Source organism: Oryctolagus cuniculus, chromosome 4 (genome assembly GCF_964237555.1).
Source record: "Oryctolagus cuniculus chromosome 4, mOryCun1.1, whole genome shotgun sequence".
NCBI lineage: Eukaryota > Metazoa > Chordata > Mammalia > Lagomorpha > Leporidae > Oryctolagus > Oryctolagus cuniculus.
Window position 1 is genome coordinate 96,624,069 of NC_091435.1, and position 25,983 is coordinate 96,650,051.

The following is a 25,983-nucleotide window of genomic DNA, read 5'->3' on the forward strand; positions in this document are numbered from 1 at the left end:
GAGGAAGCTGGATCAGAAGCAGAGCACCCAAGATTTGAATCAGCACGCTGATCTGGGATGCCAGCATTAACCTGCCAGCCCCTGACAAGGAACACCTTATGTATAAACTTGCCTTCTTCCCCAAACACAGCAGCAAGCTGTATGCAGTAGCCCTCAAAGGCGAGTCATGGCTCTGTCACTTCCCTTTCCACTCCAGCCTCCCAGATCATCTTGTCACCACTCACCTGGGGTTCTGGGCTCCAGAGTCAGGTTCTCCGATGTGTCCTGCTTACCACTGTAGTCTCATTGTTGTTAAAGAACTTTACTCTCAGGGCCGGTGCTGTGGCAGAGTGGGTAAAAGCTGCCACCTGCCGTGCTGGCATCCCATATGGGCACTGGTTCAAGTCCCAGCTGCTCCACTTCCAATCCAACTCCCTGCTATGGCCTGGGAAAGCAGTGGAAGATGGCCCAAGTGCTTGGGCCCCTGTGTCTATGTGGAAGACCCGGAAGAAGCTCCTGGCTTCTGATTGGCCTGGGCTGTGACTGTTGCAGCCATTTGGGGAGTGAACCAGTAGATGGAAGACCTTTCTCTCTGTCTGTAAATCTACCTCTCAAAAAAAAAAAAGGTCCACCCCAAGTAGAAGCCAGTAGCTCACTTTAAAACTTGCCTTGCCTTCAACCTAGAAAGACTAATTCATAAGAAAATAGAAAGAAGCAGAAATCACACAGAATTACTTTCTTATTGTTGAAAACTATTCCACAATACAGTTAAAAATTTTTCTTTATCCATTCATCAACCAATAAACAGTAAGCTGGATTGGAAGTGCAGAGTAACAGAATGTAGGTGCCCCAGCTGCAGCTTAACCCACTGCAGCATAACACCTGCCGAGCTGCCAGTTTTATCTACTGCACAATACTGCCGTGAACATTATTTTTTTATTTATTTATGTGAAAGGTAGAATTACAGAAAAAGAGAGGGAGAGAGAGATCGATCTTCCATCTGCGGGTTCACTCCCCAAACGGCCGAAATGGCCAGGGCTGGGCCAGGCCCTAGGAGCTACTTCCAAGTCTCCCATATGGGTGCAGGGGCCCAAGCACTTGGGGCATCTTCTGCTGCTTTCCTAGGTGCATTAGCAGGGAGCTGGATCAGAAGTGGAACATCTGGGACAAGAACTGGCACCCATATGGGATGTCGACATTGCAGTTAGCAGCTTAACCCGTTATGCCACAGTGCTGGTCCCTGCTATGATCACTTTTATACACATCTTTCATTTTTCTTGGATAAGTACCTAGCAGTGGAATTTCTGGGTAACTTACCTATGGTAAATTTAGGTTTTTAAGGTATGCCAAACTTTTCCAAAACAGTTTCTATTTACATTCCCACCAGCAATGCAGGAGGGTTCCATTTTTTTCTGCATGCCCAGCAAAACCTAGGCAGGTCCATCTGTTCAGTGATAACCACTGCGGTGGCTGTGCAGTGGTAGCTTATTGTGGCTTTAGTTTGCATTTTCCTAATGACTAGTGAGAATTTTTATGTGCTTATTGGACATTCATAGGTCTTTCTTGGCGAAATTTCTATTCAACTCTTTTATGCATTACTAAATTGGTTTCTTTCTTATTGTTGAGTTGCAAGAGTTCATTACGTGTTTTGCCTTTTTTATATTCTTTAGGTATATCTGAATATAATTAGGTATTTGCTTTGTGCATATTTTCTTGCAGCCAGTTGTTTGTCTTTTAATTTTTTTAATAGTATTTTAGGGGCTGGCTCTGTGGTGCAGCGGGTTAACGCCCTGGCCTGAAGCGCCAGCATCCCTTATGGGCACCGATTCTGGTCCCAGCTGCTCCTCTTCCAATCTAGCTCTCTGCTATGGCCTGGGAAAGCAGTAGAAGATGGCCCAAGTCCTTGGGCCCCTGCACCCACATGGGAGACCCGGAAGAAGCTCCTGGCTTCAGATTGGCGCAGCTCCGGCAGTTGCGGCCAATAGGGGAGTGAACCATCGGACAGAAGACCTCCCTCTCTCTCTCTGCCTCTCCTACTCTCTATGCATAACTCTGACTTTCAAATAAATAAATAAATAACTCTTTAAAAAATAGTATTTTAAATTTTAATAGTATCTCTTGAAGTATAAAATTCTCAACTTTTTTAGAGATTTATTTATTCATTTGCAAGTCAGAGTTACACAGAGAGAGAAGGAGAGGCAGAGAGGGAGAGAGAGAGAGAAGGAGAGAGGTCTTCCTTGGGGGTTCACTCCCCAACTGACTGCAATGGCCGGAGCTGTGCTGATCTGAAGCCAGGAGCCAGGAGCTTCTGCTGGGTCTCCCACACAGGTGCAGGGGCCCAAGCACTTGGGCCATTCTCCACTGCTTTCCCAGGCCATACAGAGAGTTGGATCAGAAGTGGAGCAGCTGGGACTCGAACCGGCGCCCATATGGATTGCTGGCACTGAAGATGGCTCCTTACTTGACATGCCACAGCACCAGCCCCCAAATTCTCAATTTTGATGAAGTCCAATTAATCAATTTTTCCTTGTACATGTATAGAGTATGCTTTAAGGGTCATGTCTAAGAGGTTTAAGACAAACTCCTGATCATGAATATTTTCTTTACATGCTTTCTCCTAAAATTTGATAACTTAAGTTCTTAGATTTTGGCCTAAGATACATCTTTTAGTTAACTTTTTTGGTATGGTATAAGGTATGGTCTAATTCATTCCTTTAACTAAGGTTATCCAATAGTTCCAGCATGATTTGTTGCATGAACTGTCCTTTCCCCTTTGAATTGCTTTGCTATTTCTTTTAAAAATCAATTAACCACAAATATAATTACTTATTTCTGAATTCTTTATGCCAGGACTGTAGTGTTTGACTACTGCATTTTTATGGTAAGGCTAGAAATTAGGAAATAAACATTCTCCAATTTTGTTATCCTCTTAAAAAATTCTGGGCCCTTTGGATTTCCATACACATTTCAGGATAATCTTGTCAATTTCTACAAATCCTGTTTGGATTTTTATATGGATTGCAATGAATCTGTATAATAATTTGAGGGAGAATTGTCATTCTAACAATAATGAATCTTTTAATCTATGAACATGGATAGTTTTTCACTTACCTAGATCTTCCTTAATTTCTCTCAGTAGTCTTGTAGTTTCCAATGTACATATCTCACACTTTTTTTATTAAATTCATTCCTAAATACTTTACTATGTTCAGTGATACTAGGAATTAGGTTGTTTTCTTAATTTCAGATTGCTGCTTCTATATGGAAAAACAACTGATTTTTAAACTATTGATCTTGTGCCCAGGAACCTTGAAGAGCTCAGTTTTTTGGTTCTAGCATTTTTTGGTGGTGGCAGGGTTGGGAGGACTCTAGGATTTTCTATAGATGGGATACTGACATTAGAGAATGGAGTTAGTTTTATTTCTTCTTTCCTTTAGATGTCTTATTTTTTTTTCCTTATTGAACTGGCTCAATACAATATTGAAAGCAAGTAGTGAAACCAGACATTTCCCCTTTGTTCACATTTTAGGCAGAAGTTTTCGGTCTTTCACCATCAAGTATGATGCTGATACTAGGTTATTTGTAGATACTAATAACTTTTTTTTTTAATATTTGACAGGTAGAGTTATAGACAGTGAGAGAGACAGAGAGAAAGGTCTTCCTTCCCAAAGGTTCACTCCCCAAATGGCTGCTATGGCTGGCACTGCGCTGATCTGAAGCTAGGAGCCAGGCGCTTCCTCCTGGTCTCCCATGCGGGTACAGGGCCCAAGCACCCATCCTCCACTGCCTTCCTGGGCCACAGCAGAGAGCTGGACTGCAAGAGGAGCAACTGGGATTAGAACTCGGAGCCCATATGGGATGATGGTGCCACAAGTGGAGGATTAACCTAGTGAGCCATGGTGCCGGCCCCAATACTAATAACCTTTATCAGTAAGGAGCTTTACTTTATTTCTAGTTTGTTGAGATTTCTTACCATGAGTGGATATTGTATTTTGTTAAATGCTTTTTCTGCTTCTATTAAGATAATTATGTAGTTTTTGTCTTTTATCATTATGATGTGTTACCTTGATTTTCAATTTTTAAGCCAACCTTGCATTCCTGAGCAATTAATTGATCATAGTGTATAATTAAAGGTACACATTATTGGATTCAGTTTGTTAAAGATTTATTTATTATTTGAAAGGTAGAGAGAGAAAGAGAGGTCTTCCATCTGCTGGTTCACTCCCCAAATGGCCTCAATGGCAGGAGCTGTGCCAATCCAAAGCCAGGAGCCTGGAGTTTCTTCCAGGTCTCCCATGTGAGTGTAGGAGCCCAAGCACTTGGGCCACCTGCTGCTGCTTTCCCAGACACCTTAGCAGGGAGCTGGATCAGAAGCATAGCAGCCTGGACTCAAATCGGTGCCTGTGTGGGATGCTGGCACTGCATGCGACAGCTTTACTTGCTATGCCACAATGTTGTCCCCCTGTTAATATTTTTTTAAATAACTGTGCATTTATGTTTAAGGGTTATTATAGTTTTATTATCTTTGTTTTTGAAATCAGTAAAATATTGGTTTCGTACATCTATGGATATGTGTAAGTAGAATTTACAATGTTGTAATTTCTGCATTTATTAAAATGTTTCTTTTTCCTCTATGAAACAAGCTTCACTTGTTACTTTTAAAGCAGAAATAAGACCTTTGAAGGGGGTGTGGCCGTCATTTAGTCAGTGTTCCATCCGGGAGCCTGTCCAGGGTCCTCCATTCACACTATTTGTCTGTCTCACAGACATGAAGAGAGACAGATGGCATGCCAGGACCAAGTGCTTCTGGGTCAAACGGCTCCACTCACTATAGACTGAAGAGGACCGGTTTCTCTTTTGCAGCTCAGAGAGTTTGACAATTTTTGGTGAGCAGCCATTGACCGTTGTCACAATCCCCTATCGTAGCCCCTTGAGATTCGGAGAAGAAATGTGCTAATGATACATGGATATTTGTAGCTAATCAAGCTGGCTTCAATCATCAAAGTGTTTCCAGATGTCAGAGCAACATCAATTGTCAGAAGCACCTGTCTTGATCTGGTGTTTGGGCAGAGCTCATTATCTAGCCAATGTTGCACTCATGTATAACCCTAATGTTTGCTGTGACCATGGCTGATATGGGTTATCCTTCAATGTATGAAATGTAAAGAACAATTGTAATTGTAGTTGTAATTACAATTCTATTTGAATGTATCATTTGTATCTATTTGTAATTAGAAATCTATTTGAGGCTCCTTTTGGATAAAGAGACATCTAAATGCAACAGGAAAAAGTTACTTCTTTTCAAACCATTCTCTAAACTACTTGCCTCCTCTGAAATCAAAACCAAATCATGTCAGCTTGAGACTCGCTGGTTCTCATCTTCAACGCTACACTTACATGTCCCCTTTTCTACAATGTGCGACCCATACTCGCCAAGTGCCTGCCATGCGGATCACATGTGCTGTCTCATGTACACTTTTTTTTTTTAAGATTTATTTATTTGAGAGGTGGGGTTACAGAGAGAGAATGGGAGATACAGAAAGAGAGAGAGAGAGAATTATCTTCCATCTGCTGGTTCACTCTCCACATGGCTGCAATGGCTGGGGCTGGGTCAGGCCAAAGCCAGGAGCTTTTCCCAGGCCATTAGCAGGAAGCTGGATCAGAAGGGGAGCAGCTAGAACTCCAATTGGTGACCATATGGGATGCCAGAGCTGACACCAGCAGCTTAACCCATCATGCCACAGTGCCTACCCATCTTTTATTTTATTTTATTTTTTTAAGATGTATTTATTGACTTGAAAGGCAGAGTTAGAGAGAGGGAAGGAGAAACAGCTGATTCACTCCCCACGTGGCTGCAATGGTTGGGACTGGGCCAGGCCAAAGCCAGGATTCTGGGACTCCATCCAGGTCTCCCATGTGGGTGGTAGGGACCCAAGCACTTGGGCTATCTCCCACTGCTGTTTCAGGCACATTAGCAGGGAGCTGGATGGGAAGTAGAGCAGCAGTGACGTATGCCAGTGCTCATACGGGATGCCAGTGTCGCAGGCGGCAGCTTAACCTGCTGTGCTGCAATGCTGGACCCAGCATTTCCTCTGTATACAACATCGTGGAGTGGGTATTTTAGGGATGTGGAAACTGAGGCTCAGAGTGTCAGGAAATGTGTCAGCGTGATCACTTTCATTAATGAACAGCACAGTGTAGTTCAAGCAGTGACAGGAAGAGCCCAAAGCCCACGCTGTGCTGCGCCATGTGGCCACTGTCCTGGCTCCCCAGGCGCAGATATGGCACAGCGTTCTTGGGGACACGCTCCCGTCTCCCACAGCCTCCACACGGCTTGCTCCCAATTGCCTGGGTTGGGGGGTTGGGCAGGGGTGCCAGAACCGTGTTGCTTTCTCTTCCTCTTCCTTGCACTTCCCACTGTTCATTGAATGTTGAAATAGACGACTGGATGAGAACAATTACACTTCCCGGAATTTTGAGCAAAGCTCAGATTCGAAGTTGGAAGGAAACCAGGAATTTATTTAATTCAAACTTCTCTGTTTACTGCCACACACAGATACTGAATATCTAAGAGGGACATGATTTGCCCAGTCAGATGGTGACGGGCCAGCCAAATACAGTCATCCGATTGATTCCATGGCTCTCTCACAGTCCGCTTCAGAGGCTTCCAGGCTGATGCCGCTCTTCAGGTGGTAAGTTACATAACAGCAACAAAAAGGCAAAGAGAAGGTTCTGAGGGATTCAAGTGATGGAAGAAAACATCCCAGAGGGGAAAAACTCCAGCGACAGGGGCTTCATGACTGATATTCAATACTCTTCATCACTGCTTTTTGAAAACATCTTTCCGAAGGATTGAAATCAACTCTTAGCCCCTTCTTAGGCACCGAATCAAACCAAATACCTGGCTCTGTGATGCTGAACTAAGAACCTGGGCACTGAGCCACAGACTTCACCCGAGGTATGCAGGCCTGTTGCGTCTGCACAGACTGAATGAGGTGTCCTCTTACGCATTTCACAGCTCTGCTGTTGCTCTGTAGGATGGGATGCTATCGATCAACAATGAAAATAATCCCGTCCTCTCCCTTAACCCCTCCTGCCGGCTGTGCTTTCCAGCCAGACCTGATCTGCCAACTGTGCTGTCACCAACGCCTTCCCAGAGCTCACCTGACCGGCCTGCCCCTGACTGTGGTGTTTCCTTCCTCTGGACCCAACCCCCACTCTGGCAAGACTCGCCTATTGTTAGGTCGTTAAGAAAATAAAGCTGTCTCTCTCCAAATGTTTGAAAGTTTATGATTTTGTTTCAGTGTGGTGATTCGTGCCCACAGGGTTTTCCTTTCTTTGGCCTTTGGTCAATGGAGAGCTTCCACACCACACTCACAGAATCTCACCTTCTTCTTGCTTCTCCCTGGTCTTCCACAACAGAGCAACCCACTTCGATATCTTCAATGATTTCCTCTTTCCATGCAAAGTACATTCTCCATTCTCTCTCTCTCTCTTTTTTTTTTTTTTTTTTTTTTTGACAGGCAGAGTGGACAGTGAGAGAGAGAGACAGAGAGAAAGGTCTTCCTTTTCTGATGGTTCACCCCCCAAAGGCCGCTGCAGCCAGTGCGCTACGGCCAGTGCACGGCGCTGATCTGAAGCCAGGAGCCAGGTGCTTCTCCTGGTCTCCCATGGGGTGCAGGGCCCAAGCACTTGGGCCATCCTCCACTGCCTTCCCGGGCCACAGCAGAGAGCTGGCCTGGAAGAGGGGCAACCGGGACAGAATCCAGCGCCCCGACCGGGACTAGAACCCGGGGTGCCGGCGCTGCAGGCAGAGGATTAGCCTACTGAGCCATGGCACCGGCCATACAAGATACATTTTCAGCATAATCACCTTGTGTTACTAGGCATTGTTATTTTTATTGATTTTTTTCTCTTTCACATTTTGCTATAGGCTAACCAAACCCTGATAATATTTTTAGTCTTACAGTATTTTCACAAAATGCTTCCTTTCCCCAAACTCTTTTCCCTCACTTTTCCCAAATAGTTATTTGCAAAGGGTGATGGATCAAGACAGAAATAAGAAAATGGCATCTACCCGTTGACTATATAGCCCTGAAAAAAAAACACCTCAAAACTCTACAGCCCTTGTGAAATGTGTTTCTGTGTTTGATACAGCTTGTTTTGACTGGAAATACCTTGTACAGAAATTATATTTAACAGGATGACATGTGCAGGGTCAGGGAAATCATTGGGACATGGGAGACAGTTATGAGTTTGCACAGATTTTTTTCCTAGTCTGCTATACGCATTGAAAACATTTATATTGGGGCCGGTGTTGTGGCACAGCAGGTTAAGTTGTTGCCTGCAATGCCAGCATCCCACATGAGCACCTGTTCCACTTCTGATCCAGCTCTCTGCTAATGAAACTGGGAAAGCAACAGAAGATGGCCCAAGTTCTTGGGCCCCTGCCACCACATGGGAGACACAGAGTTCCTGGTTCTTGGCTTCTGCCTGGCCCAATCCCAGCCATAATAGTCTTTTGGGGAATGGACCAGCTGATGGAAGATATTTCTCGCTCTCTCACTCTGCCTTTTTTTTTTTTTTTTTTACTTAGTTATTTGTATCTGAAAGTCAGAGTTACAGAGAGAGTGGAGAGGCAGAGAGAGAGAAAGAGAGAGAGAGAGGTCTTCCATCCAATGGTTTACTCCCCAATTGGCCGCAATGGCCGGAGCTGTGCCAATCCAAAGTCAGGAGCCAGGAGCTTCTTCTGGGCCTCCCACGTGGGTGCAGGGTCCCAAGGACTTGGGCCATCTTCTACTGCTTTCCCAGGCCATAGCAGAGAACTGGATCAGAAGTGGAGCAGCTGGCTTGTGGGCACTGTAGGCAGTGGCTCCACCTGCTACACCACAGTGCTGGCCCTTCATGCTGACTTTCAAATAAACAATAAAAATCTTTAATGGGCTGGTGTGGTGGTGTAGCAGGTAAAGCCACTGCCTGCAGTGCTGGTATCCCATATGGGCACTGATTTGAGTCCTGGCTGCTCTACTTCTGATCCAGCTCCCTGCTAATGTGCCTGGGGAAATTACAGGATGGCGTAAGTGCTTGGGCCCCTGCATCTGTGTGGGAGACCTGGAAAAAGCTCCTGGTTCCTGACTTCAGCCTGGCTCAGCCCCGGCTTTTGCAGCCATTTGGGGAGTGAACCAGCATATGTAATCTCTCTCTCTCTCTCTCTCTGTCTCTCTTGCTCTCTCTGTAACTCTGCCTTTCATAAATATATAGATCTTTTTAAAAATAAATAGTTTAAAAAAGAATTCTTATTGTCCACGTGCTATACTGTAAATTTCCCAAATGCTAAATATTTCTGTGTTTGTAGCTGGTTATATTTATATAAGGTTTACTTTAGTTTTCAATTATTTCTTGAATGTTAGAGTACTTACTACTCCCAAGTGAGTGAATTTACTCCAGACCAGTTACTTCCTGGGTCTGGCTGGCCAATATGGAAGCCATCACTTATGTGACAACTGAGCACCTCAAATGTGACTAATCCAAACTGACATACTTTCTATGTAAAATATACCTTGAATTTCAAAGACTTGCTATGAAAGAAAGTAAAAACATCAATAATTTTCATATTGAATACATGTTGAAATGCTGATATTTTGGATATATTGAGTTAAATTTTAAAAATAAATAGCTGAGGATTTTTTTAAAAATTGTATAAAACTCACTATGAGGAAATGAAAAATTTCATATCTACCCTACCCAGTGGTTTGCATTGTGTTTCTCACAGATTGTTGACCTTCATTGTTCACTGAAGAGTAAATGAATGTATAGATGGATGAATGCCAAGGGCTATACTTTTTTGAGTGAGAAAAATGGAAGGACAGAGAGAGAGTGTGTGTATGAGAGCAAGAGAGCTCTCTCCCCTGGATCTGCTGGTTCACTCCCCAAACGCCCACCACAGCTGGGACTGGGCCAGGCTGAAGCCAGAAGCTGGGAACTCAACTCCGGTCTCCCATGGGATTGGCAGGAACCTAATCATTGCTGCCTCCCAGGATCTGCACTGGTGGGAGTCTGGGAGAGGGAGCAGAGCTGAGAATCAAATCCAAGCACTCACCTATGGGATGTGGGCATCTTAACTGCAGGCCAAATGCCTGCCACTATTTTCTTTCTTTGAGGGCAGCTCTAGCCTACCCAGGAAAGAATCAAACTTAGGGTTTGATGGAAACTTATATAACTCAACCCATTCTGATTTTGCAATTGAGAATACTGAGGCCCAGAGAAACGCCGTGACTTGAAGTGTTATCCATTGAATGAAGACAGGGGAGCAGGGGTTGATTCAATCCCAGCATCCCTCGGCCATCATCATTGGAAAATGCCTTGGTGAGGATACCAGAAGTAATCCCTGGGACTCTAGAGGCTCCTCTACCCAGCTAGCTCCCTATTTCATTTCTATTTCAGCCATTGTGGTCTCAAAGAATTCAGTTTTTATAACTGAACAGAACTATCCAGGACAAACACCCCAGACTAAGCCATGGTCTCATCCTGGAGTGACTAAGCTCACCTGGGCAGGGAGGTCCAGAAAGCTTACTCTGGGACAATGGGCCATTGTGACATCATCAGTGGTGGTCTTGGGTAGTTTCCCATTGCTGGCCCTCCAGTCTCAGCTGCTACTGCCAAGTCCATTCCTCTACCATGAGTGTGGAGCAGCTAAAATCAACAGATCCACATGTACCTTGAGGTGACAGACTGGCTCTGGTGAATATTCTCCTGTTTCTATATAGATGGTGACCCACTGGAATATTGCTTTTGTTGCTTCTTTTGAAAAAAGATATGAGGCCCAATTTTCTAGGGACAACCCCTGAGGTTGACTTCTTTGTCTTTCTTTTTTTAAGATTTAATTTATTTGAAAGGCAGAATTACAGAGAGGCACAGGCAGAGAGAGAGAGAAAGAGAGGTCTTCCATCTGCTGGTTCACTCTCCAAATGGCTGCAGTGGCCAGAGCTGAGCTGATCTGAAGCCAGGAGCCAGGAGCTTCTTCCCGGTCTTCCACATGGGTGCTGGGGCCCAAGGCCTTGGGCCATTTTCTACGGCTTTTCCAGGACATCAGCAGAGAGCTGGATAGGAAGTGGAGCAGCAGGGACTCAAATTGACGCCCATATGGAATGCTGGCACTGCAGGCAGTGCCTTTACCTGCTTTGCCACAGCACTGGCCTCAACTCCTTTGTCTTCATTAAGGATTCCTCTTTTTTTTTTTTTAATTTTTTTTAGGATTCCTCTTTTTTAAAAAAATTTATTTATTTGAAAGGCAGAGTTACAAAGAGAGGGAAAGAGAGAGAGAGAGAGAGGTCTTCTACCTGCTGGTTCACTCCCTCAAATAGCTGCAATAGCCAGCTTGGGCCAGGCTGAAGCCAGGAACCAGGAACTCCATCCAGGTCTTCCACGTGAGTGGCAAAGGCCCAAGTACTTGAGCCACCTTCCACTGTCTTCCCAGGCACATTAGCGGGGAGCTGGATTGGAAGCTTGGCAGCCAAGACTCAAATCAGTGCTCTGATATGGTATACCAGTGCTGCGGGTCGTGGCTTCACCTCCTGAGCCACAGCATCTGCCCCGAGGGTTCCTAGCCAAAGCATTCAGAGTCTGGAGGAAAGAGTCCTGAAAGACTCTTACTTCTAACCCCAACACTGGTGAGTCCAGTGTGAACTTGGGTCTATGCTTCTCTTACTAGATGTCTTTGTGGCCACACGAGGGCTCATGTCTGACCTACAGGCCCAATCCTGTCTGCTTCAGCCTTTAAAACATTGTTATAATCTGGGTTGATAAGATCTAAATGTCATGTTTTACTCAAACTAAAATAGGCTATGTCAGTCAATCTCATTTACTCTTACATAGTTATAAATAGGTAAGTTTGAATCTGAGAGGCACATTTATGTAAATGTTGGGCAAACCTGAGTCCACCCAGGTTAAGTGTGGGAGGGCGGCGGCGGCTGCACATCCCAGACTAGCGCTTTTGAACCATCACTATGTGCACACAGCCATCCTGCAGACTTAATTTTAGCTCGATGAACTACCAGAAATGTTAGCAAGCTCCTTTTCAGACTTCTGCTCTTTCTCTCTGCTAAAGACGGATTCTAAGACTATGGAATGCTTAGTTTTATATGTTTCTTTAAACAGACCTGCAATTATTTTATCAGTGAGTGTTGTTCATCCTAAAATGAATTTTTAAGTTTTTCTTGCAACAACATTATTTTCAAATAATTGGATGTTTTACCTTGAAATACCACAAATCTACAAATATTCTGTATTTTAATGTGTACATAGCATTAGATGTACAGTGAATGTGGGGGGGGCAAGGGAGAGAGGAAAGAAACAGGATAGCAGATTTCAGCTAGATATTTCCATATATCTTATTACTGTATTAAGACTCATATAGAAAATAATCTTTAGAAATTCTGTACTTGAGACAGCTCAAAGCCTTAACTTAAATATTTGAAGTCTCATATCAAAATGTAATATGAATTTTTTACTAAGCATTGTTTTGATAATCAAATATTATAATTTATGCTTTAACTTCAGGACCCGTTTTTCCATTTTAAAAACAATCAGGAAAATTTTAACAAATATGTTTCCCTCACTAATGATGACTAAGTAATAATTTGCTATTTCACATTCAGTACTGTAGCTAGGAAATGTGGTAATGGGTACAGTTGCTACTACATTTACCATCTGACCATATGGTATAACACACATCTGCCAAGGAGAACAGACGATTCCATTACAATGACGAACGATACAGGCAGATCTTGAGACAGATCTGTAGACATCAGTTAGATATCTCCTTTCATTTACCCACCGAGTGCTGTGTTGCATATATACACATAACTCATGATGTCAGGCACTTGCTTTGACACTGAAAACTGCAGGATATGTGCATTCAGATCTCTGGCCTGGAGCAGTGGTCTGGCTGAGGAGATGGCCATGTAGGTAAATGATTATCATATGACATCATAAGAATACTAGAAGTATAAACAAGCCAAACTGCTGGAACCCAGGGATGAGTCAGGACACACCAGGAAGACAGTCTATGAGTTGATTATTAAGGTCTTGGTAGAACAGACAGTGTGGTGATTAAGAGAACAGACTCTGTAGCCAGACTATTTGGGTTTAAATCTCAGCTCTACTGCTTATTTGCTATGGAAACTTAGTTATGTTACTCAATCTCTCTGCTTCAGTTTTGTCCTTAGAACAGGCATACTAAGGAGGCATAGCGGACAGGGGTTGAAGTGGGGATTATGAGTTTGTATGTGTCATAGCATGATAACATGGGAAGCCCTTGGTCAGTGCCAGGGAGAACAGGATGAGACAAAGGAAGGACATACGAAGGCGTATGACAGACTTGGCTTGGTAAAAGGGAAACGTGTGCACCTACGTCAAGGGTAGTGGGGAAGGGCAAGGGGAGAGCAAAGACCGGGGAGACCCAAAAAGGCTCAGGCAAAGACCGACCTTGGGGAACTCTGAGGAGCAAATTCCAGAAAGACCACTCTGCACAAAGAGCAGAGGCTGAAGATTAGTAAGAAGCTACTGATAGGCTGGCGCTGCACTAACTAGGCTAATCCTCCGCCTAGTGGCGCCGGCACACTGGGTTCTAGTCCAGGTCAGAGCGCCAGATTCTGTCCCGGTTGCTCCTCTTCCAGGCCAGCTCTCTGCTGTGGCCCGGAGTGCAGTGGAGGATGGCCCAAGTGCTTGGGCCCTGCACTCGCATGGGAGACCAGGAGAAGCACCTGGCTCCTGCCATCGGATCAGCGCATTGTGCCGGCCGCAGTGGCCATTGGAGGGTGAACCAACGGCAAAAAAAAGGAAGACCTCTCTCTCTCTCTCTCACTGTCCACTCTGCCTGTCAAAAAAAAAAAAAAAAAAAAAAAAAAAAAGAGAGATGACACAGAGAGGCTGGCATTGTGGCCCAGTGGGTTAAGCTGCCACTCGGGATGCTGACATCCCATATGAGTGTCCTCGCTGCTCTAATTCCGATCCAGCTTCCTGCTAATGGGCCTAGGACAGCAGCAGAGAACACGGCCCAACTGGTTGGACCCCTGCCCCCATTAGGAGACCCAGATGGAGTTCCAGGAATTTGGCTTTAGCCTGGCCATTGTGGTCATTTGGAAAGTGAACCATTCAGATGGAAGATCTGTGCCTTCCCCCACCCCCACCCCTCATCCTGCCTTTCAAATAAATACATCTTAAAAAGAGCCGACATAGAAAGAGTTGTGGACAATACAGAGATTTCTAGTTTGGATGGTTTGGTGACAAGGCAGAGGAAAAGGAGGTTGAGAGTATGATTTTGGACTTTGTTACGCTTGATAGGCCTGTGGGACAACCAGAACTAGTGTTCAGGCTTCCTCAGGGCAGGGATGGTAGTTGACATTGTGGGAACATGACAGCGTGACACAAGTTGTATACAGGAAGATATTCAGGGCTGGTTCTGGAAAGCCCAACATTTAAGAGTCAGAGACTAGAGCCAGCCAAGGAGAGTGGTCAGAGAGGAAAGAGGAGAGGTGCAGAAAGTGGAGTTATGGAAAGTGTGGACTCCTAAGGAGAAAGTGTTCAGACGTAGACAGGAAAGCAAGCAGAATGAAAACGAAGACACGTCCTTGCAGCTGGCAGTCAGAAAAAAGAGCTTAGGAGAAAAGCTGTTACTTCAACGAGATATGGCAAGTAAGTCTCAGCATGCTGGATGTTAGCTAATATTTCCGCCAAATGCTGGGTGAACTCCTGGAGAGCACTCATGGATGTGGTCCAGTTTCAGACTTGTAGCAGGAGGCAGGTCCAGGCTGTCCTGTCTCCCCAGACTAGTAAGGAACTTGCCACATGAGTGAACACCCATTACAAGTCTGCAGAGAGAATGGCTGGCCACATGACCTGTGGCAGCCAGGGGTCTGGGAGTTCCCACCACAAGGTCAAGGCTTGGAGAGTTAGGAGGCCCCAGGAGTTGCTAAGAAGGCTTGTTGTTCTCACAGGAACTGCGGAGTCTGAGTTGCAGGGCTGATCTGCTAGTTGAGCCTGTGCTGAGGGGATGATGGTGACAGTGGATCTACTAAGGCTGGGCTTGTTCCAATATGTTTGCAAGCACCTGGCCCACTCTCAGATGCGATTTTTCGGGGTTTTGGTTTATTACTTCCTTCATGTGTGCAGATGTCTTACCTCCCCAACTGGAGAACACATTTCTTAAGGGCACGAACCCTCTAAACAAGTCTTTTGCAGTCAGAACACATAGTTGTCCAGTTGGTGTGCAGCTCCGAATCCTGGCACTGCCCCACCTCGTCAGACCTAGAACAAGCGGGCAGGTCAAGCTCGGACTGTGCACCTGCCGTGACGTCACCCCTTAGGGCAAAAAAAATGTCCGGTGGCCACTTCCTAAAACTTAACCACGAAGGCTAAACCGAGGGGACATTTAGAGCGAGCAGTAGGCAGGCAGGTGCTGACGTGCCTGGGGCCTGGACCCTCAGTTCTCGCTGGGAATCAAGGGCTGTCCCGCGGGTCTCCCTGCGCCGTCCTAAAGGGCACTGCAGCTCTCACGGGGCTAAGCTAAGGTCTCCCCCGGCACGTCCACGTGGGGCAGCGGTGCAGTCAGGCTACCGGCGCTGCAGGAACACAGAGAACATGAGGGCAGAGGTGATTTCTCCCTTTTCCTCTCTCTGGCAGCGATGGGCAGGGGTGGTTGGACCCGCTCTCATGCCTCAGCCGGCCCTTTGAGGGGTTCCCCGCCGCTCGTCTCCTCCGAGCCGGCGTGGACACTGCCGGCCGGGCGCCCGCCAGCGGAAGGAGGCGCGCAGGAAGCGGAGGTGGGGTGTCCCGGCGCCCCCAGCCCGCCGCTCCGGTCCGCGGGCGCCGCGGGAGGATGGCGCGCGCTCCGGGCGTGCGTAGCCGCCCCCACTCCGCCGCGCCCCCCGCCCCGGGGGACCCCCGAGCCCGGGGGAAGCCCCGCGCGGGGCGCCCTGCGCCCGCCCCCGTCCCTCCGCCTCCCCGAGGCCCGGGGCTGCCTCCTCGGGCCGCGCCGGGGCCGCCCCGCACTGCGCATGAGCGGGAGCCCGGCGAGCCCGTGAGAGGAGCCGCCGCCGCCGCCGCCGTCCATTCGCTGCGGAGCCGGAGGAGGAGGGGAGAGGCCTGGAGGACACCAACATGGTGAGGCACTGCGGCCGCCCGCCCGCCCGCCCGCCCCGCCGGCTGGGGGCCGGCGCTGCCGCGCACCCCCGCCCGGCCGCCCTGCGCCCCGCGGCGCCCCCGGCGCCCCGAGCCTGGGCCCGCGGCCTCCGTCCCGCTCCCGGGCGGGGGCTCTCCTCCCCGCCTCTCCCTTCCTCCTTCGCCCCTTCCCGCCCAGGCGCCGCCGCTACGCGAGAGCCGAGGAGGCGGAGCGGAGCCGGGCCTAGTCGGGAGCCCTGGGGAGTTTGGGGCGCGGGGAGCGGCCCCGGTGCCCTTCTCCCGGTGCGGCCCGGGTGGGGGAGGCGTTGGGGCGGGGGGAGGGGAGGGGGCAACGGCCCTGCCCCTGCCCGGCCCCCTCGCCGGCTCCATTGTGTCTGGCCGGGAACGGGGGTCCGGGGTTCCGGGTGAGGAGCTCCCCCCGCCCCGGAGCCGGGCTTCCCCCCTGCGCCCGGCCGGGAGGAGGCGAGACTTTCCCGGCGCTGCGCTCGCTGCTCCGCTCCCTGCTCCAACACCCCGCGAGTCTCCCGGGCAGTTCTGCCTGGGGCGGGGTATGAGCCCTTTTCCTTTCTCCATCACCTCTCGGTGCGTCCCCTGCTTTTGGAAGATGAGAGTTTTGGCTGGCCAGTTGGTGGAGGTTATATTTACCTCTCTCCTGAAAACATGGGAGGCTGCTGAGCTGGGGGGAGGGGGTACGGAAGTGCAACCTGTTCTCATTTCATAAAATTAGGGAAATCAGACTTGCTACCCTTTGAGCACTTATTTTATTTGCTTTGGGTGGGAGGAGTAATTGCTTTATTAGAGCAGTTAAGGACTATTTGTGATTTTTTAAAAAACAGTTTATGAAGTTACTCTCCTCTTGTATTTTGTTTTGTGGGGGGGAAAAAAAACCCAAAGTCCTCCAAAACTTGAAGACCCTTGTAGTGAAGTCCTTTGCTTCGGTTAATTATGGACTTAACTGTTGGGCACTCTTTGTTTTTCAGAGCGATGTTTGGTGTTGTACAGGCTGAGCATGAGTTGAATTCCATGCAGGTTACTGTATGAATAGCAGAAATGATAGAGTTGTCCTTTGGCTGCAGGGGAGCATAAAGGCCTCTTTGAGGAGGGCGTATGTGTGTGCCTGTGTTAAAGGCATGCTCCACAGTGTCTTTGTTGTTTTTAGAGGATTGTTTTCCGTGCATGATACTTACCTAGCCCCAGCTTCAACTTGGCAGTGTTTTGGGGTCATGTATGGGTATGTGGTTTAGTTTGCCGCATATTCAAGATTTCTGATCTCTGGGACAGTCTGAAAACTTAGACTTGGTAGGAGAACTTTGCTGTCAAGCGAGGTTAATGTTTGGATTGATACCACAGTGTTCAGAGGTCCACCCGGGAGTTTAGTTTTCTTCCTTAAATATTTAGACGGTCATAGGCATTGCTCCTGAAAGTCTGCAGACTGTTGGCATTTTGTGAGTATTGGTAAGCTTGAGAAAATGAAATGTAGTTCCCTGGTAAGCACCCACGAGAGCACTGAGGGCCTTGCTGCTCAGCCTCTGGGTCAGTGTGGCCCCAAAGACTCAGCTTCCCCATATAATCTTCACCTCGTCAAAGAGTTCAGGATTCAGGGGAGTCACAGGACAGTTCAGCCTGGGCCGGAGCTTGTAGGCTTCTCTCCTTTGGTTAGTATTAAATTAGCCAGTGTTGGACCTTTGCCATAACTCATGTTGTTGTACCAGTGGTGACAAGATATCATTAATTTAAAACTTTGTGTGGCAGAACTCAGTTGGTGTCATCACTCTTGTCTCGGTATGCTCTTGTTTACAAACTCAACCTGGGCCTTAAGAGAAGTTAGGCCATAAGCATTTTACAGTTGTTTCATTGTAAACTTAACAGTTGCTTCTGGATACAACTTTTGGGATGATGTTAGTTTTTTGGTTTGCAGCTCATGCTATATCTGGAGTACACAGTTAATGTCAGTTCTAGGACAGACTTCAATGATGGACTGTATGAGGTATTTTGTAGGTTATTGAGTTAACCTATCTCAAACACAGGCCAAAAATGGCTCCTGAACTAGGCAATGTTAATTTGCCAATCTTTTAAAAAGTTTTCAAAACTTCTGAGTTGTTTTATTTGTAAGGGGACAGAATTGGGTTTGTTGATTGCTAAAGTGTCATCCAGCTTAAAATGTCCATGATTCTAATGACTTTTATTAAGTGTCTGAGAAGTGTGTGTAGACTGTTGTAACCTACCGGTTTGGTTTTGTTTTGACTGGTAGCATCATTAGACTTTGTAGACCTGAGGGGGCCTCAGAGATCATCTCATTTACTCCTTTCCCCCTTTTCAGAAGATATTAGGGTCAAGGTCTTGAGATTCAAGTTTGCAAGATTGTTGCAGAACTGAAACGATTTTCTTCTCATCTCCCATTTTCCCTAGTATTTGCGGTACATGTAAACCTTTGAACACGGGTGAAGTCTGGAGGGCTTGAAAACTGCATTTGCAGTTAAGTTATGTTACTCAGACAGAGGTGATCTCAAGTATCAGGAGTGACTGCTAAATAATTAAAATTAACATGATTCATGATGTTAATCACTATTTTTAATGCCGTTTTGAAAATGTGTGGACTTTGAAATGTAAGAGTGTATGTTCAACAAATGCCAGAATTCAGAAATTCAAACAAATGCAGGCCTGTTCAAGGTTGTCTTAGAACTTGTTGCATATTCTTTTGTGTATCCACAAGTTACTTATAGGTGGGTCTAATTCATCTCAGCATTTGGTAAGCATTCCTCTGTGCCAGACACTGTTCTAGGCACTGGAAAGATATTTAATACTGAATAGACAAAAGTCCCTGCTCTAGGGAAGGTTACATTTGACTAGGGAGAGACAAACAATAAACATAGTATGTAATTTTCTTCCTTAGAATCTCAGAAAGTGTTAAGTGCTATGGGAAAAGAAAGTGTTGAGGAAGGGGATGACGAATGCTGGGGCACAGTGGAAGTGGGGTTGCAAAAATGGGGTCTGCACCGCTGTGGAGATGGATTTTGAATGCATTGGATGATGAGGGCATCAGCCTGCAGAAGTGTGGTGGTGGAAGTTTCAGGACCTGTGAGAGCAGTGTAGCTGGAGCACTCCTGTTCTCTGTGTGGTGGGGGTGGGGCATTGGAACTGCTGAGGTCTGAGTGGCGGAAAGTGGGGACAGGCAAAGGGAGGCATTGTTTGGGTATTGGATTTTTACTTCCAGGAGAAATGGGAAGCCATGAAAGGATTCTGAGTGGTGTGATAGACCTTGGATCATTTGTCCCTATTATAATATTAGAGATAACTTAAAAATGGTTTTTAATTTATTTGAAAGGCAGAGAAAGAGAAAGTAAACTCCCATCCACTGATTCACCCTCAGATGTCCATAATGGTTGGGGCTGGGCTGGGCTGGGCCCTGACTAGTCAGGAGCCAGGAAGTCAGTCAGAGTCTCCCACAAGGGTGACATGAAACCAGTTACCTGAGACATCACTGCTTTCTCCAAGGGTCTATGTTAGCAGGAAGCTGGAATCTGGTCTGAGGTGGGGACTGAAGCTTCCTGCTCTGATAGGGAGTGTGGCCATGTTAATGCTACAATGTTTTAAGATTTGTTTTAGGGACCAGCATAGCGGTGTAGAGGGTTAAGCTGCTGTCTGCAGTGCCGGCATTTCATATGGGCGCCGGTTTGAGTCCTGGATGTTCCACATCCAGCTCCCTGCTAATGTGCCTGGGAAAGCAGCAGAGGATGGCCCAAGTGCTTGGGCCCCTGTCACCCACACGGAAGACCTGGAAGAAGCTCCTGGCTTCAGCCTGGCCCAGCCTCAGCCGTTGTGGCCATTTGGGGAGTGAACCAGCTGATGGAAAATCTCTTTCTCTCCTCTCTCTGTAACTCTGCCTTTCAAATAATTAAGATCCTTAAAAGTTTTTTTATTTATTTGAAAGGCAGAGTTACAGAGAAAGGTAGAGACAGGGAGGGAGGGAGAAGAGGGAAGTGAGAGGAGAGGGAAGAGAGGGGGGAGAGAGAGAGGAGAGAAAGATATTGATCTTCTGTTTGCTGGTTCACTCCCCAAATGGCCAAAATGGCCAGAGCTGGGCCAGGCCAAAGCCAGGAGCCTGGAACTCCATATCTGCCAGGTGGGTGGCAGGGGCCCATGTATTTGGACCCATATTTCACTCTTTTCTCAGATGCATTAGTAAGGAGCTGGATTGGAAGTGGAGCAACCAGGACTAGAACCAGCGCTCATGGGATGCCATCACAGGTGGTGGCTTAACCCACTGCACCATGCCAACCCCTAGATAATTATTTTTTAAGACAATACTCAGAGTTTTCTTTATCATGTAGCTTCTGGGTACAGACTTCATTCTGTTTAAGATGACTATCTAATGTTCAATAAAAACTAGTTGGCCACCAAGTTTATCTAGTCATGCTAAAGTTAATAAAGACAACACAAACCCTCTCAGATTGTTAAATATGTTCTGGTGGTTTTTTAGTGTAGTTTAATGACTGTAAGCATAAAACCAGGCCTTTGAGGAGGAGAAGGGAAATTACCATTTATTGAGAACATATTTTGTACTTGTCAGACAATTCACAACCATTGTATTTAATCCCTGTTGTCACTTGTGAAATAGGCATTAGTACGGTCTCCTTTTAGTGCATCTGAAAATGGACCTTTAGTGGTTCTAAATAATTTGGCGAATGTCTATGGCTGCTGGTACGGCAGAGCAGGGGTTAGAACCTGGTCTCTGTTCCACGTTTATTCCTCCTTTTTACAATCCCCCCCCTTCCTTTTTTTTTTCTAAACCAAGCGAACACCCTTTCAGTATATGTATAATCTTTCATAAGTTTCACTCTGCTTCCTTGTCATATTGAATAGTGACCTAGTAGTTTCTATATCAAGTCAAATGATCTGATACAAATGTTAAGTAATTGAAAACTGAAAGTCTTGTGGAACATACAGTAAAAAAATTGGAAGTAAAATTAACTCTGTAGATGAGGGCTTTTTTTTTTTTTTTTTTTTTTTAAGTTTTAAAAGAGTAGAGCTCATTTGAGCTGAGTGGCCCTTTGGACACGGTTTCATAGATTGGTCCAGGCATAAGGAATATCAGGGAAACGGTCCCTTTTTAAATGTCTGTATGTGTTGTTCGGGTTGTCTAGTCTTAGCCATGATGTCTGATGAGAATGGTTCTGAGAAGTCATCTGCTTTGTGAACAGGAAAGTGCTCTAGAATAGGCAGCAGACTGTTAGGTTTTCCTAGCTGCTTCAGGTGTATCCCCCACCTAAGAAAGCAAACAGAAGCGGGAAATGCCGCTAACATTGTGGCATCTGTTGAGTTTGCTTTATATGGTTCGTACCTGACCACTCAGAGTGATCAGGCTGCTTAACTGCATTGTAAACTTTTTAAAATAGAATTACTTTTAAATAGTTCTTTTCTAAAGATTTGTAATCAGTTATACTTTTGAATTCTCAACACTTAGCACAGAGACAAGTTGCTGAAATACATGGCTTGTTCCCTTGTTATACTCTGGTGTTTCCATTTTAATAAACATTTAAAATGTGTATTATTTATAGGATTCTAATATTTCTGCATTTTTAAGGATCATTCTCTTTGTGAATTGCATGGCTGTTGAATATTAGCTTTTTTTAAAAAAAAAGATTTATTTTATTTATTTGAAAGAGTTACAGAGAGACAGACAGAGAGGTCTTCCATCCACTGGTTCACTCCCCAAATGGCCGCAAAGGACAGAGCCGATGAAAGCCAGGAGCCAGGAGCTTCTTCTGGGCCTCCCGTGTGAGTTCAGGGGCCCAAGTCCTTGGGCAATCCTCTGCTGCCTTCCCAAGTGCATCGTGGAGATCATGGAGGCTGAAAGATCTACAAAGACTTAAATGAGATTTCGAAGTTCCACGGTTAACTTAAAACAACAGCTAACAGGGGCCGGCACTGTGGTGTAGCAGGTTAAAGCCCCAGCCTGCAGCACCAACATTCCATATGAGCACCAGTTCAAGGCCCAGCTGCTTCACTTCCAATCCAGCTCCCTGCTAATGTGCCTGGGAAGGCATCAGAGGATGGCACAAGTCCTTGGGCCTATGCACCTACGTGGGAGACCCGGAAGCAGCTCCTGGCTCCTAGCTTCGGATCAGCTCAGCTCTGGCTGTTGCAGCCATTTGGGGAATGAACTAGTGGATGGAAGACCTCTCTTTCTCTCTTTCTCTGTCTCTCCCTCTCTCTGTATCTCTGCCTTTCAAATAAATAAATCTTTTTTTAAACAAAGATTTATTTATTTGAAAGAAAATCATCTTCATCTGCTGGTTTACTTTCCAAGTGGCCACAACGGCCAGAGCTAGGCTAGTCGCAAGCCAGGGGCTTCTTCTGGTCTCCCACTTTTTCCCAGGCCATTAGCACAGAGCTAGATGGGGAGTGGAGCAGCTGGGACATGAACCGGCAGTATATGGGATGCTGCATCTCAGGCGGCAGCTTTACCAGCTATGCCACAATGCTGGCCCCAGTCATCTTTTGAACAATCTAGTAATTCTGAGAGGTGTTGAGGAGGAAAATTCCTGTTAATGCAACACTTTTAATGTTCCTGTGAGGAAAATTCTAAAAAACCAGTTTGAATCATATAGGTATTCTTCCTGAAAAAAAAATTGTTTTAAAGATTTATTGGGGCCGGTGTTGTGGCACAGCTGGTTAAAGCCCCAGCCTGCAGCACCAGCATTCCATATGGGCGCCGGTTCTGATTCAGCTCTCTGCTATGGCCTGGGAAAGCAGTAGAGGGTGGTCCAACTCCTTGGGCCCCTGAACCCGCGTGGGAGACCCGGAAGAAGCTCCTGGCTCGTGGCTTCAGATCAGCTCAGCTCTGGCCGTTGTGGTCATTTGGGGAGTGAACCAGTGGAATGGAAGACCCCTCTCTCTCTGTGGCTCTACCTCTCTCTGTAACTCTTTCAGATAAAATAAAATAATTCTTAAAAAAAAAAAAAGATTTATGTATTTATTTGAAAGGCAACGTTACAAAACCCGGGGAGAGGCAGAGAGATCTTTATCCATGAGTTCACTCTCCAAGTGACCACAACCAGCTGGAGCCAGGAGCAGCTTCCTGTTCTATGTGAGCCATCTTTCACTGCTTTCCTACGCGATTAGCAGGGACTTCAACCTGCAGGTTAACCCACTGCACCACAACACTGGCCCCTGAAATTTTTTTTAATGGATTGCCATTATGTGATATATATCATTGTGTGCAGTAATTAAGTAGCATATTATTCCACATTTAACTCAATAAGTAGTTTAGTGCATCTTAATGAAGTGTCAACCTTTGAAAAATTTTTTTTGAGAGAGCCACAGGTTCCATCCACTGGTTCACTCACCAAATGCCCACCACAGCTTGGAGGTGGGGAGATGGGGGCCAAAGCTGGGACTTGGGAACTCAATCCAGGTCTCCAGATGGGTCCCAGGAACCCTACTTCAGCCATCACCACTGCCTCCCATGGGGCAGATACATTAGCTGGAAGCCAGAATGGGGAGCTAGGGCCAGGAACTGAACTCAGGTACTCTATTGGGATAGTTAGTCTGAAGGCCCCCTTCCAAGGAGAGTTAATTTATTCAAAGGGCTGGACATTAAAAATGAATATCAAGAAGTACAGGCTTAACCCTAAATTGTTATTCAAAGCTGTAGATTATAATCTAAAAGAATACTATGAGGATTTTGTTTCCCTTGTAATTTAGAATTTGCATGTCCTTGTATTATCTGGACAGAACCTTTCAGGCCTTTTCATTAGGAAGGAAAACCCTTTTAGTGTGCCCTGATTTTTCTACTTCTGTACATTTAAAGCTATAAATTTTAGCCATCTTTTTTTTTTTTTTCTTAAAGATATTTACTTATTTGAAAGGCAGAGTTAGAGAGGAAGAGATCTTCCATCCACTGGTTCATTCCCCAAATGGCTGCAACTGCCAGGGCTGGGCCAAGCCGAAGCCAGGAGCCAGGAGCTTCATCCACATCTCCCACTTGGGTGCAGGGGCCCAAGGACTTGGGCCATCTTCCACTGCTTTCCCAGGCCACAGCAGAGAGCTGTTTCGAAGTGGAGCAGCCATGCCCATATGGGATGCTGGCACCGGCATTGCAGGCAGCAGCTTTATCCGCTAGTCCACAGTGCTGGCTCCTAGCCATCTGTTTTAAAAATAGAATGTGACAGGACTATAAACATTTTCTTCCTGTTACCTTACTTGTCTTAAACATAACCTATCGGAGAAGGCATCGTGGTGTAGTTGGCATCCCATATGGGCACCTGTTCATGTTGCCACTACTCCACTTCTGATCCAGCTCCCTGCTAATGGCCTGGGAAAGTGGCAGAAGAAGGCCCAAGTGCTTGGGCCCCTGCCACCCTCAAGAGAGACCTGAATAGAGCTCCTAGCTGCTGGCTTTGGCCTAGCCCAGCACCAGGGAGTGAACTAGTGGATAGAAGGTATCTTTCTCTCTGTGACTCTGACTTTTAAATAAATCAGTCCTTAAAAAAAAAACAAAAAAAAACAAAAAAACTATGCATTTCTCTTCTCCCACCCAAAAAGAACTCTGCAGAGATGGCCCAATGGCCCATCCCTAAATTAGCCTTTTTGTTAGATTGTGTGGGAGTGCTTAGTGGGGAACTTTTAGATCTGAAGCAAATTGTTTACATTTGAAAGGAGAAAGGTCAGTTAACTGCTTACCTAACTTCTCCATAAAGATAGTTGGAAAAATGCACCCCCCCCCCCCATGCATAGGTAATAGTTAGAGGCTGCACTTTTGCCCTTTGTTTCCACTTTCACTTCAAAAGACACTGTAGCATGAATGGAAAGACTACATGCCTTGAACCTGGCACCAGGCTTTGGTTCCTAGCTCTGCTACTTTTTGGATAAGTAGATAAATTGTGCTTGTTTTCCTCATTGGTGAATGGGATCAATGATACCGTCTTGTAGGATTGTTTAAATAATTAAATACCTAGTTCAGTGCTTGGTACCCAGTAGGAGCTGAAATAAATGTGATCTGTTAGTAAATTTACATTTTCTCTGGAGTGTTCCTCATTCCTTTGTGGTTTTGTGTGGGGTCCCTACTCTGTTAGTTACAGTTCTGAGAGTTTAACCGAAATTAATTCATGTAACCAGAATACCATGTTTGCAGATGAAGAAATTGAAACGGAGAGATTAAGTAATTTTCCCAAAGTTGCACAGCAATTAAGAGGCATCGATCTGATTAGAATCCTGCCAATCTGGTTTGAGTCTGCCTTTTTTTTTTTTTTTTTTTTTTTTTTTTTTTTGACAGGCAGAGTGGACAGAGAGAGACAGAGAGAAAGGTCTTCCTTTTCTGTTGGTTCACCCCCAAATGGCCTTTTAAGAAGACCTGCTCCTACCTAGATTCTTAGCCTGGCTTTCCTGCAGTAAGACTTTGTCCCCTCAGTGAGTCTTGTCTGGAGTAGGTAGTCTCGTTAGTTGATGTTAATTGATTTTTCCTATCCTCTTGGCTTCAGACCCACAGTCTGTGGATGGGAAGGCCTTTTGTAGGTGAGTGGTTTTGCATATTGATAATACTGGTCAGTGTCTGCTGAGTACTGTTTATCATATACTGGGCTAGAACTAGCTCTGCTGAGTTGAAAGTGAAGGAAGTCGTGAGAATTAGGGGTGATCATGAAAGTATTTTGATTTTTTTAAAAGTAGATTTATTTGTTTGAAAGGCAGAGATACAGAGAGAGAAGGGGAGAGAGAGAGAGATCTTCCATCCGCTGTTTTACTCCTTAAATGGCCGCAACACCCAGAGCAGGTCAGGCCAAAGCTGAGAGCCAGGAGCTTCTTTTGGGTCTCCCATGTGGGGGC

The 25,983-nt window shown here is 45.9% G+C and overlaps 1 protein-coding gene and 1 long non-coding RNA gene across 9 annotated transcripts in view; both read left to right on the forward strand.

Annotated features, from left to right (window-relative positions):
- Positions 1 to 3,773: 3,773 nt before the first annotated feature.
- On the forward strand, positions 3,774 to 7,255 carry LOC138849329 (uncharacterized). Its single transcript, XR_011388028.1, has 3 exons — positions 3,774 to 3,909; positions 4,746 to 4,865; positions 6,536 to 7,255. It is a non-coding gene; the product is annotated as an uncharacterized lncRNA (long non-coding RNA).
- A 3,307-nt stretch (positions 7,256 to 10,562) lies between these two features.
- DCUN1D1 (defective in cullin neddylation 1 domain containing 1) overlaps positions 10,563 to 25,983 on the forward strand; it is a 57,195-nt gene continuing 41,774 nt past the window's right edge. For 2 of the 8 annotated variants that reach the window (XR_011388029.1, XM_008266563.4), the window contains exon 1: positions 10,594 to 10,702. Coding sequence is in view for 1 of the 8 variants with exons in the window: in XM_008266563.4 (XP_008264785.1) it covers positions 10,691 to 10,702 (12 nt within the window). In the remaining 7 variants the exon portion in view is untranslated. Of the gene's footprint in view, positions 10,720 to 15,658; positions 16,141 to 16,232; positions 16,741 to 25,983 lie in introns of those variants that run through there. The other 6 variants (XR_011388031.1, XR_011388030.1, XR_011388033.1 and 3 more) reach the window with 6 other exon arrangements.